Source organism: Theobroma cacao, chromosome 6 (assembly GCF_000208745.1).
Source record: "Theobroma cacao cultivar B97-61/B2 chromosome 6, Criollo_cocoa_genome_V2, whole genome shotgun sequence".
Lineage (NCBI taxonomy): Eukaryota > Viridiplantae > Streptophyta > Magnoliopsida > Malvales > Malvaceae > Theobroma > Theobroma cacao.
Window position 1 is genome coordinate 26,098,120 of NC_030855.1, and position 16,621 is coordinate 26,114,740.

General features: G+C 36.1%; 1 protein-coding gene across 2 annotated transcripts; it reads left to right on the forward strand.

Annotated features, from left to right (window-relative positions):
* Nucleotides 766-16,224, forward strand: LOC18597347 (sister chromatid cohesion protein PDS5 homolog A). Of its 2 annotated transcripts, none has more exons than XM_018123068.1 (33): nt 766-1,116; nt 3,214-3,417; nt 3,523-3,704; nt 4,153-4,279; nt 4,400-4,618; nt 4,840-5,056; nt 5,135-5,280; nt 5,388-5,533; nt 6,038-6,187; nt 6,296-6,344; nt 6,444-6,635; nt 7,580-7,762; nt 7,999-8,153; nt 8,233-8,359; nt 8,484-8,633; nt 8,727-8,786; nt 8,954-9,090; nt 9,226-9,343; nt 9,441-9,575; nt 9,689-9,885; nt 10,497-10,653; nt 10,839-10,985; nt 11,368-11,448; nt 11,537-12,202; nt 12,284-12,388; nt 13,038-13,117; nt 13,838-13,889; nt 13,988-14,074; nt 14,173-14,216; nt 14,505-14,567; nt 14,641-14,792; nt 15,106-15,536; nt 15,638-16,224. In XM_018123068.1, exons 1-33 carry the CDS (start codon nt 1,024-1,026, stop codon nt 15,686-15,688), a joined length of 5,103 nt encoding a protein of 1,700 aa, XP_017978557.1. In that variant the 5' UTR covers nt 766-1,023; the 3' UTR covers nt 15,689-16,224. The 2 variants fall into 2 exon arrangements, with proteins under 2 accessions (XP_017978557.1, XP_007026378.2); XM_007026316.2 differs by having other exon boundaries at nt 12,305-12,388.

Here is a 16,621-nt window from a genome sequence, read left to right on the forward strand (position 1 = left end):
CTTTAATTGTTTATTTATTTGACATTAAAAAGCATCAAAATCCTCAAAACAGAAGTTGGTAGCTGCATTGATCTTAATAAAAAAGGAAATTCATTTCATTTAGAAATTTTAAACTCAAGTACGAATGAACTATCATTTGTGAAATAATAAAAAGACGTAATATTTTTAAAAAATTCTTAAACTATTTAATAAAATTTAAATAAGTTTGTATTTTTTATTTTATTTAATTAAGTTTTTATGTTTTTTATTTTTAATCAATAAAATTTTATAATTAATGATTAATTAATTATTATTTATCAAAGTGTTAATTATCATTTTATACTAAATAATGTTAATGTGACATGTTGACATGTTATAACAGATGATGAGTATATTAATGTGAAATGATGACGTGATTATGTGATATTTTTTACTTTTTTTATTAACGTTGCATGATATAAAAAAGATACGTGATATTTCAATTAATGGTAGTTAGTCAATTGTTTATTGTAAAGACTTTTTTATTCAAAATAAAATATAAAAATTTAATTAAATATAATAAAAAATAAAAAATTATTTAAAATTTTTTGAATAATTCAGTAGTGACTTTTCAAAATATTATGTGTAAAAATGTGTGAACTATTACGAATAACTAAATTAGGGGGCAAAATGAGAAATGGAATAAAAATACAAGGACTAGGAGTTGCAAAAACACGAAAAGATGAAGTCAGCATTTGGGGGAATTTAAGTTGCATTTAGAGCTCATTTCGGGTCCGTGTTCGAAAAGCCCCCAACCCCGAGAGAATTGAAAGAAGGGAGGAAAGAAAGAAAAGAAACCCAGAAAAATAATATAAAAAATTGAAAAAAAAAGAGAGAGGAAGAGAAAACACCCCCGAGTCCAAAGTCGAAACAAAACAAAAACCCAAAAACCCTCTTTTTCTCTTTCTATCTATCTCTGTTTCGTTGTCGAGTGAGTCGATGAGCTGAGCGAGAGAGAGAGAGCTGCTGCTTGCCTTGTCAATAAGAACTACGAATTCGTCAGGAATGGCGCAGAAGCTGGAACAGCAGCTCAAGGAGGTGGGATCCAAGCTGGAGTCTCCTCCCTCCACCAAGGACGCTCTTCTCAAGCTCTTAAAGGCACGCATTCTTCTTCTTTTTTTCCCCCTAATTTCTTCCTTTTTCCCTTATCTCCTTATCAAATTATTATAAACTATTCTCTTTTCTGGATAATTTAGGCTTTCTTTCTTTCTTCACAAAAAATATATATCCTATATATATATTTTGAGTTTTTTATCCTTTTTTTTCCTGTTAGTCCTCTCTGTTTTGCTCTCCTGGAAAGCTACGGTAAGTAGAAGAAGCGACAGAATCCCCAGTTGTCCTTTGCTTCTTGTAGTTTTTTTTTTTTGGTGTTATATTGAATTACGTAATTTGAGTGAGCTTCGTCGTTGCTCTAGGGTTAATTCAAACTAAGCTTTTTCTTAAGGATTTAGATTTTAAGGGTATAATGGAGCGCTTTGATTAATTAGCCTACTTAGTTTCTCGATGGGAGTTTCAAGAATTTGGTTGAATTAGGGTTGTTTCACAAATCACGAGGTTTCTCGTACGTAACATATTTTTTCACATAATTCAAGCTAACTTGAGTTTCCACTTGTATTTTATGGCCTTAATTTGCTAGATGATATGCTATCTATTGAGGTCAGACATTTTTTTTATTAAATTCGAGGTATGGCACTTGGGTTAAGATGTTCTGTTGTTCTCGGGTCAATTAGTTGTGTCTTCAAAGGAGGTTCCCCAAGGTAGTGAATCAGGACCTATGTCAGCTGCAATGTGCTATGAGTAGACTGTGTTTGACTTTTTGCTTTTCAAAATTTGAGTCTGAATTGTGCACAATTATGAGTGCAACAAATGCAGAAACAGAGTCTTAAAATGTCACACATGCATGACAATGATAGATAACCTGTTCCAGACGTCGGGTACATTAGTATGCCATAAATTTTTAGTTTTGAGTGTTCATCACGGATACACCACCCACCCCCATTTTGCATAAGAGGGCAAAAAAAGTGTACTAGGAGGCTGGTCTTATTTTGCCATTCTTTCTACTTAGTTTCAGTTACTTGTGCAATACTGGGGTATTGCTTGCTTTACTTTTCACATGATTAAACAATCAAGTGGTCCTTGCTTTAATTTATGTATGGTTGATTAAGTTTCCATTGATAAAACAAATGCCTATCAACGAACAAGTTGTTAGGTTGACTCGAAGCAGTGGCAAATAGCTATTAAAGGGTTTCTTGTCTTAACTGAACACATGGCCGAGTGATTTCGTTGAATATGAATTGATTTATTTTTGTAGGACATGGTGCTTAGGGATTTCCAATGGTGAACTTATTATGTTGTTAATGAGCTGAGGAGGCATCTTGTAATGCATGAAAAAAAATGGCTCTTCTTTCATGTTGGTTGAGTGGAGTGGAAAACTAAGATGTTTTTTACCCTTGAGTTTGTTTGAATTAAGGATTAAAGGCATGACCATGAGAATGGTAAAATATATATTGGCATCTAATGATGCTGTAAAGAAGCCATTACCAGTGCTGACCAGGGAGTATGTAAAGATAGAGTTTCTCTATATTTTGAAGTCTATTATGAATAAAATGTTGGATCTCATTGAACTGTTTAACTTTAACATGTTAGGCTATTATGGATGTTAGATTGGCTTTTGCTGTTAACTAAAAATCACACAAGTTTTTCTGTCATCCTTTTTTCTTTCTTGTCTTTCACTGGGGGGTTGGTGTGTGCTAAATCCTATAATTTTACAGAATCCACCAAGTTCGTAGGTCAATTGTAGCTCACCCATTGGAAACTGTCACTCATTTTTTTTATTATGGCCTGAGGCTGTGTGGACTAGACATTTATTTAATACTATGTGTAGGAATTAGAGAAGTTTTTTATGCTAAAATCACCCCTATGTTCTCAATGTGTTGCCTGTTGTTTTTCTCTGTTTTCTTTTATGCTTAGCCTATTTTTATTGATATTTCTCAAATCATTCTTTATCATGTTATTGGCACATTTCTGGCATGACAAATGGGTGTGTTGTAAGATTTACTGTTTCATAATGCTTGCACATCTTGTTAGATGCTTGAACTTGTGAATTTATGGATTTTGTGCTTATCAAAATCAGCTGCAGACATTGACTTTTATTATTTAGTATATTTTGTGAGTATTTTGTCCTCTAATCTGCAGCAAGCTGCTACATGTCTTTCTGAGCTTGATCAGTCACCACCATCATCAATAATGGAATCAATGCAGCCTTTTCTTAATGCAATTGTCAAGCCAGAATTGCTGAAGCATCAAGATAGGGATGCCAAACTTCTAGTTGCAACCTGTATTTGTGAGATAACTCGGATTACTGCACCTGAAGCGCCTTATAGCGATGATGTTCTAAAGGTGCTTTTCTTTCATAAAGGTTGACTGTTTGTGGTCTTGATTTTCTTATAAACTAATAAATTTTCAACTGAACTCCTGTGTGATTGATGAGTGGCATGCTTGCAGGATATTTTTCACTTGATTGTTGGCACTTTTCATGGATTGAGCGATACTAGTGGTCCATCATTTGGAAGGAGAGTTGTCATTTTGGAGACTCTTGCAAAATATAGATCGTGTGTTGTGATGTTGGATCTTGAATGTGATGATCTGGTGAATGAAATGTTCAGTACATTTTTTGCTGTTGTCAGGTGTGTTACGTATTTATTTTCTTTGAGTAAAGTGCTTGTATCGACATTTACTCATTACTACCATTTACCTAAAAGTTTTGTGTTGCGTGCATACATAAACGCTTTAATTAATGTTGAATGGTAGAAATTTGACATGGCTGTTATTTATATGGAATGGTACAATGTAATATCATTCTTAGTTTTTGGCTTCAATGTGATGGCCAAGATATGCCTGCAATCTCGTAGTACTTGTATGTTTCTGGACCATACAATAATACATCTGTAGATATGTGCATATCTGTCTTCTTGTTGGGTTGTTGTGTGAAAGTTTCAACTCCCCTTGGATTGTGTTTGCACTGAGCAGATGTGGAAGACATACAGTGGTCAATAGTTGTGTATAGCTTTCTTTTTTTGGTTATATTCTATAATTATCGTGGACTGAAGGAGCGATTTTTACTACATATTGCAGGGATGATCATCCAGAAAGTGTTCTATCATCAATGCAAACAATCATGATCGTTGTGTTAGAAGAGAGTGAAGATATTCGAGATGATCTTTTACTTATTATATTATCTGCATTAGGTCGAAATAAAAGTGTAAGAATTTCTTGTTTGATCTGCTTATTGCTTACGTGTAATGTAGCTGCCTTTATGCACTCCTTAGAAGTTATAGTTCTTAATTGGAAGGGCATTTATTTATGGAATCTATAATCTCAGGATGTTACTCCAGCTGCAAGGAGACTTGCTATGAATGTCATAGAGCAGTGTTCAGGAAAACTTGAAGCTGGCATAAAACAGTTTCTTATATCATTGATGTCAGGAGATAATCAGTCAGTAAACAGTGAAATTGACTACCATGAAGTTATCTATGATGTTTATTGTTGTGCTCCTCAGATACTATCAGGAGTTGTCCCATACCTCACAGGAGAGCTGTTGGTAATTACATATTAACAATAATTCTTATCATGCTTTTGAGGTTGTAATGTTTGTAGTTCTGGAGCATTTAAGTCCATCTTTTTGGTGATAAGAGACTTTCTTTACTTTATTATTTATCAATGGATTTGTCATAGTTTTAATCTTATTCTGGGAAGATGAGGTCAAAGATTATTGAAGTTTGATAACAAATTTCTGACATGTATAAGTAACAATATGTGCAGACTGATCAATTAGACACTCGTTTGAGAGCTGTGGGATTGGTTGGGGACCTCTTTGCTCTGCCAAGCTCTACCATCTCTGAAGCATTTCAGCCAATATTTTCGGAGTTTTTGAAAAGGTTGACTGATAGGGTTGTTAGTGTTCGAATGTCTGTCCTTGAACATGTTAAGAGCTGTCTGTTGTCGTATCCTTCCAGATCCGAGGCTCCTGAAATTATCTGTAAGTGTCTTTTTTTTTTTTTAAACATATTTATTTCAGTGTTACTTTGCTAATTTGGATCTTGTTCTACATTTCTAGCTGCTCTCTGTGACCGGCTGTTAGACTATGATGAAAATGTTCGAAAGCAAGTTGTGGCTGTGATTTGTGATGTTGCTTGTCATTCCCTTGTTTCCATTCCTATAGAGACTGTAAAACTAGTTGCAGAGCGTCTTCGAGACAAATCTGTATGTTCATTTTTCCTGTACTTCTTTGATTGCTTTTGTTACCCCTTATCTATCCAGTGTTCATTACCTATGGCATTAAACTTTTTTCTCTTGTTTGGAATTTACAGAAGCTTGTTAAGAAATATACTATGGAAAGACTGGCAGAGATATTCAGAGTTTATTGTGCTAGCTGCTCTGATGGCTCAATCAATCCTGATGAATTTGATTGGATACCGGGGAGGATTTTGAGGTGTTTTTATGACAAAGATTTTAGGCAAGTCATTTTCGATTTCTTGCAACCTATGATTAATTTTGCACTTGTTTAAGTTTTATCTCATCATTTATCTTTGTTTTTCTGTATTATTCAAAGTTTAGGGGCTATTAAGTAATTCGTTTAGATCTCTCAAATATTAGGAAAAATTGGTAGATATAAGAAGAGATCATATAACCGTAGCTTTGGAAGTATTCTGTATCTTCAACTCTTCATTAATATTTTCCATATATGTTGTGAATTAAAGCCATGAAAAGAAATTAAAAATTCTTATTTTATAAAATTGCCTTTATTGTTTTTTTTTTCCATGTGTGTGCAAGTAGTTATTAGAATGAATTAGTACTCCATAAAATTATTAGTACCTTAGTGAAATTTTTTTTCCTATCAGCAAAATGCTTGAAACAATGTGGTGCTGAGTAGAAGATTGAAAGTGTTTTCTGATATGACTCTTTGTTGGGTGTGTATCTGGCACAATCAGCATTTTTAATGTGTAGATCTGCCTTGCAGGTCAGAAACAATTGAATCTGTTTTATGTGGGTTCCTCTTTCCGACTGAGTTCTCAATCAGAGATAAAGTTAAATGTTGGATAAGAGTTTTCTCAGGGTTTGACAAAATTGAGGTGAAGGCACTTGAGAGGATGCTGGAGCAGAAGCAAAGGTATCTTGTACATGCTTTGGTGTGCGGCTTTTGAGTAACTTTCCCTCTTCAATTGTGTATTTAATGGATTGTAAACTGATTTTCAGGGGATTTCCTGTTGGATTGCAGGTTACAGCAAGAGATGCAGAAGTATCTCTCTCTCAGGCAGATGCATCAGGTTTGAAGTTTTGATTGCTGAACTAGTATCCTAAGCAGAAGAAGTTAAGCTTCTATGGAATGTGTCAAAACTTAAATACTGGTTCTTACTCAAATGCAGGATAGTGATGCTCCTGAAATACAAAAGAAAGTTTTATTTGGCTTCCGAATCATGTCCCGCCCTTTTTCTGATCCTGTGAAGGCTGAAGAGTGTTTTCAGATTCTTGATCAGTTGAAAGATGCTAACATCTGGAAGATTTTAATGAATCTACTGGATCCAAATACCAGCTTCCATCAAGCTTCTAGTGGTCGGGTAGGTTATAAGATGTTGACAAATGGAAATTAAATGGGATGTTTGCAGAGAATGTTTTTGGATTTTGAACTATTCAAGTAGGCATGAAGTATCAAACCAAAACCACTTGTGTAAAATTGGGCGTTTGCTATTTAAAAATTAGAAAGTTTTAATGGATTTTTTACCTAGGAAGTCTTACTAACAATAATATGAGACTAGAAAATTTAAAAGCAAACTAACTAATTCACCTTCACTGCTTTTGTTTCTCAAGTTTCTGTATCTATACAGCTTTTCTGGCCATCCCCTAAGCATCATTGTTATTTATGCTAGGACGACCATCATTCCTGGAATGGCAACAAGCTGATGCTGCTGTCTGTTATTACCCACACTATCCCTTCTGGTGCCATAATTGCCACCATCACTAATTGACAACAACTCTTTAGTTAGCTTCCTTAGGTGCATCAGCAAAGTGCAGATCCTCTTAACATGAATGCTCAAAAAACATTATCTCAACTGGTTACTGTTGCAATTTGTAGCTTCTTAAAGAAAAAAAGTAAGAAAAAATAAATTTACTGCTTCTGCCACTGCCTCTGGTGAATTGTTCCACAATCTAGGTCATCTTAGCTTTGGTAACCCATTATCTTATCCAAGAAAGCATCTCTTTGGCCTTTCAGTTCTAATATTGTGGTTAAGTGGTAGCTTCTATTCTACCAGTATCTTTGTCAATTGACTCTTTTGGTACTTCAACAATAAAGTTTTCTTATGCCACTTTTGCTGCCCCAATATACTGGTGGCCGCCCTTTCTCATAGCCCACCTTGTATTTTATCTTCTTTGTGAGCAGTGTAGCTCAGAAGTGAACTTCTCTTTGATTTTAGGGGAAATGAATTGTGATGAGTAATTTGAACCATGAAATCTATTTTTTTTACTGTACCATTTATCTATGCTATATTTTTGTAATTTGCAGGATGATTTGCTTAAAATACTCGGTGAGAAGCATCGGCTCTATGATTTTCTGAGTACTCTCTCTTTGAAGTGTTCTTATCTACTTTTTAACAAGGAGCATGTGAAAGAAATCCTTCTGGAGGCTGCTGTACAGAAGTCTACTGGAAATACACAATACACACAATCTTGCATGAATTTACTTGTGGTAATAATTGGTCTTTCTATGGAAACTTGTTTTTCTGGTTGTGAGCAAGTGCACTTGTGCATGTGTGTTTGGTCTGCTTTTGTGTCATTCTTTTTCTATTTTCAGGTTTACAATGGTATTGAGAGTTTTCAATATTAGTGTCTTCTACAATAGGCCCTGTAATAGTTGCTTACGTTCTTTTTCTCTCAGAAATAGATTCAAGTTATGTTTTTAAATATCTGTTGGTGACTTTGCAGATTCTTGCACGCTTCTGTCCGTTGCTGCTGGGTGGAGCTGAAGAAGAACTGGTTAATTTTCTGAAAGATGACAATGAAATAATAATAGAAGGCATTTTGCATGTTTTGGCTAAGGCTGGTGGTACCATCCGAGAACAACTTGCGGTGTTGTCAAGGTGCAACTTTGGAATTCTCAACTTGGTAGAGTCAGTTCTTCATCCATTTTCTTACTATCTTCCTAACGGTTGTTTGCAGTTCAATTGACCTTATATTGGAGAGGCTCTGTTTAGAAGGTAGTCGAAGACAAGCCAAGTATGCTGTGCATGCACTAGCAGCAATAACAAAGGATGATGGGCTCAAGTCCCTCTCAGTTCTGTATAAGGTTATGCAGTACTTCATGCATCATCAGTTTATCTATTGAAAATGTGTTAATTTTCATAAAAATGTATTAAGTAGCAATTTCTTGATATATGTGCCTAACCTGCGGTGTCTTGCTTAATTTGCAGAGGCTTGTAGACATGCTGGAGGAAAAGACGCATTTGCCTGCTGTACTACAATCTTTGGGTTGTATAGCTCAGACTGCGATGCCTGTTTTTGAAACTAGAGAGAGTGAAATTGAAGAATTTATTAAGAGCAAAATTTTGAGATGCAGTAATGTATGCCTTGTGAGATACATTGTATTCTTCAACAATTTTCTATATGTGACATACTTATTAATTTTCATGCATAAACCTTCTTGATTGCTTCAGAAAGCAGATGGCAGTGCAAAAGAATGTTGGGATGACAAAAGCGAAATTTGTCTGTTGAAGGTTGTGGATAGTTGTAATTTTGTTATGTTTCTTCATTTAAGATAAAAGCAATGTCATTATTATCAGTATCTCATAGAACACGGAGTCCACGGTTTCATTTTCAAGTTTTTTTTTCTTAATTTTTTTAGATGGATCTCTCATCCTGCAATCTCATTTTTGTACCGCAGGTATTTGGGATAAAAACTTTGGTCAAAAGTTACTTGCCTGTTAAAGATGCTCATCTTCGTCCCGGTATCGATGACCTTCTAGTACTCCTTGGAAACATACTTTCTTTTGGTGAAATATCAGAAGATATAGAATCAAGGTACCATCGCTTACATTGGGAGGTTTCTTTTTTCTCCTTACTAATATTTTGTGTGGCTATTTAAAATCTTTGTCGATTATGCTCAATTTGTTAGAATGTGTTGCTCGTTGAAGCTCAAATTTTACTGTCTTACAGTTCAGTTGATAAGGCCCATTTAAGGCTTGCTGCAGCCAAGGCAGTTCTTCGTCTGTCGCGGACCTGGGATCATAAGATCCCTCTTGATGTTTTCCACCTAACCTTGAGGACCCCAGAGGTGAATTCATTTACATAATATAAATTATTGTTCTTGTTTCCTTTAACTTTTCTTGTTCACCTTTCCTTTTCTCTTATGTTCATTGCTTGTCTTCTAGATCTCTTTCCCTCAGGCTAGGAAACTATTCCTCAGCAAAGTTCATCAGTATATAAAGGATCGGCTCTTGGATGCAAAATATGCTTGTGCTTTCTTATTTAGCATCACTGGATCGAAACTGCTTGAGTGTGATGAGGTTTCCATGCTGCACTTGAGTTTTTCAGTGTAGTTCGTGTCCAATTAAATTCGTGGTTCCATTATGGCAAGATTTGTGAAAGTTGTTTTTTTCCATTGTGTTCAAAATGGCAGGAAAAACAGAATTTAGCCGATATCTTTCAAATGTGTCAGCAGGCGAAAGCACGGCAGGTTGCTATACAAGCTGATACAAATTCCTCAACCACATATCCTGAATACATCCTGCCTTATTTGGTCCATGCTCTTGCTCATCATTCATGTCCCAACACAGATGAATGCAAGGATGTCAAAGCATTTGAATTAATATATCGGTATATCAATTTGCTTTAATTCTATCTTGAATATGTTTTGAGATATAATTTCAGATGTTATGGTTAATATGGTGTTATCCCACATTGGTCAAGTTTGGGGGTTGCTTTGACCTTGTACTGAAGAGAGGCTTCTTTGACCAAGGCATCTTACTTTGGACCAATTGATAACAAACAACTTGAGCTCTTACCATGCAAAGGGATCCAATGTGAAACTAATTGGCAATAGGTTAGGAGGCCCAACCTGAAAATAAGGTCATACAAAACCTCAAATTTAACTGCTTGTGTTAAGACATTTGAATTACATCAAATAGATTAAAAATAAAAGAGGTAATAAACTTTTTATTTTTCATATTCTGATGGATTAGCCGACTTTGTATTGCCTATTACTCTGAATCCTCAACACTAAAATTTATCTGTTTGCACTGTTATTTGAACAGACTTTGGTAAAATTGTTTTTCATTGCTGCAATCTAAAATGATAAATTTTGTAGTGATGAGGTTGGACTGTTCTAAATGATTGCATTTTTTGTTGTAGGTGGAAATGATTACTTGGTAATTTGTCTTTATTGAGAACATTTATAGTCATTGAGCTGTTTATTCTGTATTTTTCAGGCAATTGTACATGACTATTTTTATGTTGGTGAATAAAGATGAAGATACCAAGTCAGAAGCTGGCGCAAACAAGGAGAAGGAGAGTATTTCTATGATTTTCTCTATCTTTCAGAGTATCAAGCGCTCTGAAGACCTTCTTGATGCAACAAAATCAAAGGTTCAGTGCGAAGATTATTTTTATATTTTAATAGTTTCTATTGCCCAACTTTTACTATGTCTTAGTATAACTAGTTGATAGGTTAACAGATTTGCCTGTGAGAAAAGTTAAAGCCCCCCCTCTCAAAAACGAAAAAGAAATGAAAAGAAAAAGATGCTAATTTGAATAATATTGATTTTTTTCAGAATTCACATGCTATCTGTGACCTTGGACTTTCCGTCATGAAGCGCCTAGCTTATAAGGAGGAGGATTTGCAAGGGCTTATACAGTCAGTCTCTCTGCCCCCACTCCTGTATAAACCATATGAAAAGAAAGAAGGTGAAGATTCTCAGGTAAGACGTTAAATATATTTCTCTAATTTTATCATACTTTTGCTGCTTCCTCCATGGAAATATGCAGTGTCAAATTATCTGAAGCTCTCTCACTGCAATTGGGCAGTGATAAGAAAAACTGTGCCTAGCTGTGGGGCTTTCAATTTACAATTTTTAACTCGAGAGACTGGATGTCATCTATTTATTAAGTAATGTATGTAAGACCCAGATTTATTTGTAGTGAACCTGATTGTCAGATATCATGAACCCAGTTCAAACAAGTTTTATGCTTCAACCATGCAACCTTGTGGTGCAGGCAATACTGATTTGTTCATTTGCTGCATACTTGGGCTATACTTTTTGTACCATATTGTTGATTATTGCTCTTGTATGTTTTTGATAGGCTGGTGAAGGGCAAACATGGTTAGCTGATGAGAATGTCCTGTCTCACTTTGAATCCCTTAAGTTGGAATGTGATGGAACAGTATGATTTGCTCCCTTTCATTCATCTGTAGGGTACTATCTGGTGGTGTTATGTTGTTCACTAACTTTTCCTGCTTTGATCACATTAGGCTCATATGGAGATTGCTGAGGATGAGTCTCTCAAAGACAGCGAAATAGACGGCAATGAAGTGCCACTCAGAAAAATGATTAAGCGATTAAAATCTAAAGGAGCCAAGGATGGGAAGGCAAAAAAGAACAAATCTCCCTCAGCAGAAGCAAAAGATGCTGAAAATGATGTTGATATTTTGAAAATGGTAAGGGAAATAAATTTGGATAGTCTAGTGATGCCCAGTAAGTTCGAATCAAGCAATGGTCATAAACATTTTCCTACCAAGAAAGCAAAATTGGAGCAGGAGCATCAGAAAGGTAAAAAGAGAAAAATCACTGGTGCAGATTCTGTGCCAGTGCCTAAACGAAGGAGGTCATTGCCTGCTCATGGTGCTTTCAAAATTTCAAGAAGTGCTTCTACGGTCCCTTCGAGAGATTCAGGAGATGACTGGCATCAAGTTAAAGATTCCTCATTTCAATCTACTGAAATGAAAGTAGTTGAACTCCATGATTCAAAAGATAAAATGCCTACACACCAAAAATTGAATGAGAACACTGAATCGGACTATTTGGTATCATGCATTCGGAGGAAAAGAAGCGTCTCATCAAAAGGTAAAGGCAAAGGCTCTGATTGGGTTCATAGTGATGAGGAAAATGAAGATGGAGCTGATGATGAAAATGTGGAGGTGTGCTTTTTCTACTGGGTTAAATTTGCTATCAGGGATTCACACATTTAATGTTCTCATGGTTGTCACTGTTGTGAATAGCTGTTTTATATTTCCATGCAGAAATTGGGCACCACCATTGGTACTAAGTCTGTGGCTGGATCTAGCAAGAAACAGAAGAGGAGGAGCATTTCAGGATTAGCAAAGGTCATTTTTTTTTCACATCTTTTTAAATCAACTATAAGGCTTGTTAATTGATGCTGTTGTATGAAATATACAAAATGGCTAAGCCTTTGGATTCACAGCTACTGCAAAGTAAGGATGTGAACGTAAATCCTAGTGGCATTTATAAGGTGGTTTCCTTTGGTGCTGCCCCACAGTATTCTGCCCCTGGAACCTCCACCCACCTGCCTCCCCTCCCCCTTTCTCATCCTGGCTTTATGGCTTGGCATTGCCATGCAATTATCTAGTTTGTATGGTGCGCATAAATTATGCAGAAACTCTTAGAAGTTTGTGAAAATATGAGTGAGGTTGTAATCTAATTGATGTCTTCTGTTTTGCTCTACTAATTTAAGAAAATGATACTAGATATCTAACAAAGCTATAGCAGCCCATGCTTATATGTAGAGCTCGCTTTTCCTCTTTCATCTTCACTCTCGTTCTGCTTCGAACATTTTAATTTCAAGTGATTGTGCTAAAATTACTTATGTTACAATATTTGTGTCATTGTTGCCCTATTAGTGTTTTCTTAACACATTTAGAAATGGCTTTTTTGTCATTGTTCCAATCATCTTGGTTACTTGAAGTGTTAAGCTCTTTGTTCAATTATCTGATCTACTTTGTTCCCCTTGTTCAGTGCTCAACAAAGGAAGGTGGAATTGATATTGCAGACTTGATTGGTCACAGAATAAAAGTATGGTGGCCCATGGATAAGCAGTAAGTCTCCAAAACTTTTACTGTTCTATGCAGCATAATCCAACGGTATTGCTGTGACGTATTCTGTGAAATAGATGATTGTCAGCCTCAATCTCTTTCATTGTAATTCACACTTTATTTATGCTGCATTCATGTGTTTGAGAATTCACACGAGGCTTCATCTCTTAGGATTCTTTCTTTAAACTTGGAGTTTTGAAAATGAGTTTGTGCTCTTGGTAGATCTGATATGGCCATTTCAGCTTGCTCCTTGGCAAATCTGCAAATTCTTCCTCTTTCTAGTTGTTGTACTGAGGGCCAAAGTTTTATTTGAAACAGTGTTCTGGTCTTCCAGCAGCTTGAGGTTTTGATATCATTTTTCATATTCTAATGAACTTTTGTGTTTATCTGGTTAACTTAAAAGTTTCCCTCTAAGTATGAACTATATGGTGTGCATGATTGCACTCTGTAATATTTCTTGTTCCATCCAAATTCCCTCCACATTGTCATACCTGTTAGCATTATTTAATTTGAAAAGGTGCTATCTCATTTTGCGTTACATCATTCTTCATGACTCTATGCTTGTACTGCCGTGTAGGCTTCCCTTCCATCTTGTTTGAATGTTAGAGACGTTATTATGAACCTACTAAGGTTTTAATTTTGTTTAAAGAATACATCTTTTAGGCAAAAAGATCCAATTGTGGAGGTACTCATTGATTCTATCTTTATTGCTGTAAACGACAGGTTTTATGCAGGCACGGTTAAGTCTTATGACCCTATAAAACGGAAGCATGTGGTAAGCTGCAACTTCTTGCCTGCAGGAAAGCATGTTTGTGCCACCTGATGCGAATTACTAAATCTTTTTTTTTTCTTCTGTGGCTCTTTTCTTATTAGGTATTGTACGATGATGGAGATGTGGAAGTACTCCGTCTGGAAAGAGAGCGCTGGGAGCTCATTGACACTGGCCGCAAGTCTGGAAAGGTTAAGACTTCATGTCTTGCATTTTTTCTGAAGCTAAAATCATTTTGGTTTTCGTTTAAGCTTGATTCTGATATCTCTTTCCCTTGCACTTTCTACAGAAGGCAAATTCAATGAAAGGCAGCAAGGGTGCTCGGAAGGAATTGTATGTGCTATCTATTAATGCAGTATTTAGATAATTCTCTTTTGAATCTCACTTGGGTGTGTAGTTGTTTGTGTCTTCGTTTCCACTTGGTCAAAAAAATAAAATAAAATAAAATAAAGTGAAAAGAAAAAGATAAGCTACCCGTATAGAGAGAGAACTGTTGTCTAAGTTAATTGTAACATGAGTATCACTTTGTGATTATGGCATATGTTTTGAGGATGACTTGTTCTCACATTTAGACATTAACTTTCATGTTGCTTCATGACTTGATTGTTTTACAATTTCCAGGTCTCCTGGGCAGAAAAGTAAGAGCTCAGGTGGTTCACGTCAGAATAAGAGTTCATTAAAGATGTGCGTAACCACTATCAATATGAAGTTGTTTGCCTTTCATTGAATTGTGGATTAATTGATATTTGATTTGCAGAGTTAAAGGGAAAAGAACTCCGAAGAAAAACTTGAAGCACCCTTTAAGAGGTGCATTGAATAGTAACTTCACTGAAGCTGACGCTGAAGAGAAGACTGATGCATCAAAATCTAAACCCACTGCTGTGAATAAAATTCATAAGATAAACTCAGGTATTGTTCATTAAATTTTCAAAACTATTCCGGAAGCGGTTTTGATTTCTGCAGAATTTGCTCTGCGCTTGAAAGTTAGCCTGCTTTATATCTTCTTTATCATCAAATAGAAGTGTGATGTAACCTGATTTAATGTCATTTAGATTGAATTTTTCGCAATGAACATCTTTTATGGTTGAAAGCAACATTATTTCTGGTGAGTGTAGGATGTATCAATTGAAAAATCGAGGAACAAGTGTGAGATGCTGGGTCCTTATTTCTCCTTCCCCTTCCATTTCATTTCTTTAGATTTATTTTGCTCTTCTTTTCCTAGGTGATTCTGAAGGAGCACACACCGAAATGGTAGATGAGAACCTAACAGATAGGGAAGAATCTGAGAAGGAAGTGGCTTCAGTTTCTCAGGAGAGATGTTCAGAAGATATGAAGGGAAGCCCAAATCAAGCTGAGCAGTCTGATGAAGTAAAATCTGATGCTGATGGGAATCTTTCTGAAGATGTAGATAGTATTTCAGGAAAAGCTCAAAAAGGGGAAGAGGAAGAGAAATCTCATTCAGAAGAGAAAGTAGCTGGTGATTCAACTGAAGACTTGAGAGAGGATGCTAGTAAAGCAACTGATACGGAACCCAAAGAGACTCAAGAAAGTGATAATAGTGAGAGTAGATCTCCAATTCTGAAGAAATTCCGGAAAGGATCTTCGATGCTGTCAGATACTGTGGATTCTGGGATTTCTGACGATGAGCCCCTGGTAATTACATCTAGCCGTGTTTATAGTGTTATAAATGTTATTGACCGGCAATTGATGTTCTTCTTGTATTTTAATTTGATTTTCTTTTTGAACAAACGCAGAGCAAGTGGAAGCGTAAAGCTGGGAAATCAGGTTCAAAGCGAGTGCAGTAGGAAGTTGAGCACCTCAATAGCAGCCTCCACTATAAAACTGGGAAACAAGAGGTGGTGTGTGAGATCAAGTCAGCTGCTGAGAAAAAAGCTAACAGATTGCAGAAGATGAGGGAGGGAGGGAGGGAGGGAGGGAGGGCCATCTGACAATGTAAACAAAACTAATAAAATCTCTGGGTTGAGCAGTTGTAGAGAATGTAAAATAACTGTAGGCATTCCCACAATTTGGGGGCAAAGGACAAAGGAATGGTGCTGTAGCCAGCAGATGGGTAGAAGATTTGCAAAAATGTGTTTCACTCTCACTCAGGGGGTGTAGTGTAGATGTAGTGCCTGCTTAACCCGCCATGGGCGACAGATAGATAGGCCACATGTACAGTCTAGTTATATTTTGGGGATAGTTTGACTAGTATCTTTCAACACCTAACATCCATATCAAATTGATTATTGTTTCACCATACTCTGTTGGCTGTGGCCAGTGGCGACACCTAATTGTATTTTTATTTTATTGTGAAGTATATTTATGTGTGAATTCACGGTCATCCCGCATGGACGTGGGTTGTGGGCTGAGGCAATGGGAAGTAGTCGTAGGAAGGGACCATGGCCAGGCTCACATCTGTTATGACCCGGTCATGGTCATTTATTTCACTGGTAGATTCAAAGGGATTGGGCAGTCAAAACTATATTTTTTGGTTTTGTTGTTTTAGTTAGTATTGGTAGTAGACTGATTGGCTGACTGACTGGTGGTATACTCTACATAGGAATATTTATCCAAAAACATCATCTTCAAAGTTGAAAAGCGAGTGGAGTAGGTGGCGAACGCAAAAAGGAAAGATAAGATATTATATTGAAATTTGGAGAGGAATGACTGAGAAAAGGTCGTGAAAGAGCGAGTCAGGGTCAAAGAAACTTAAAAGGAAAGGCCGACCTGGCCCAGTC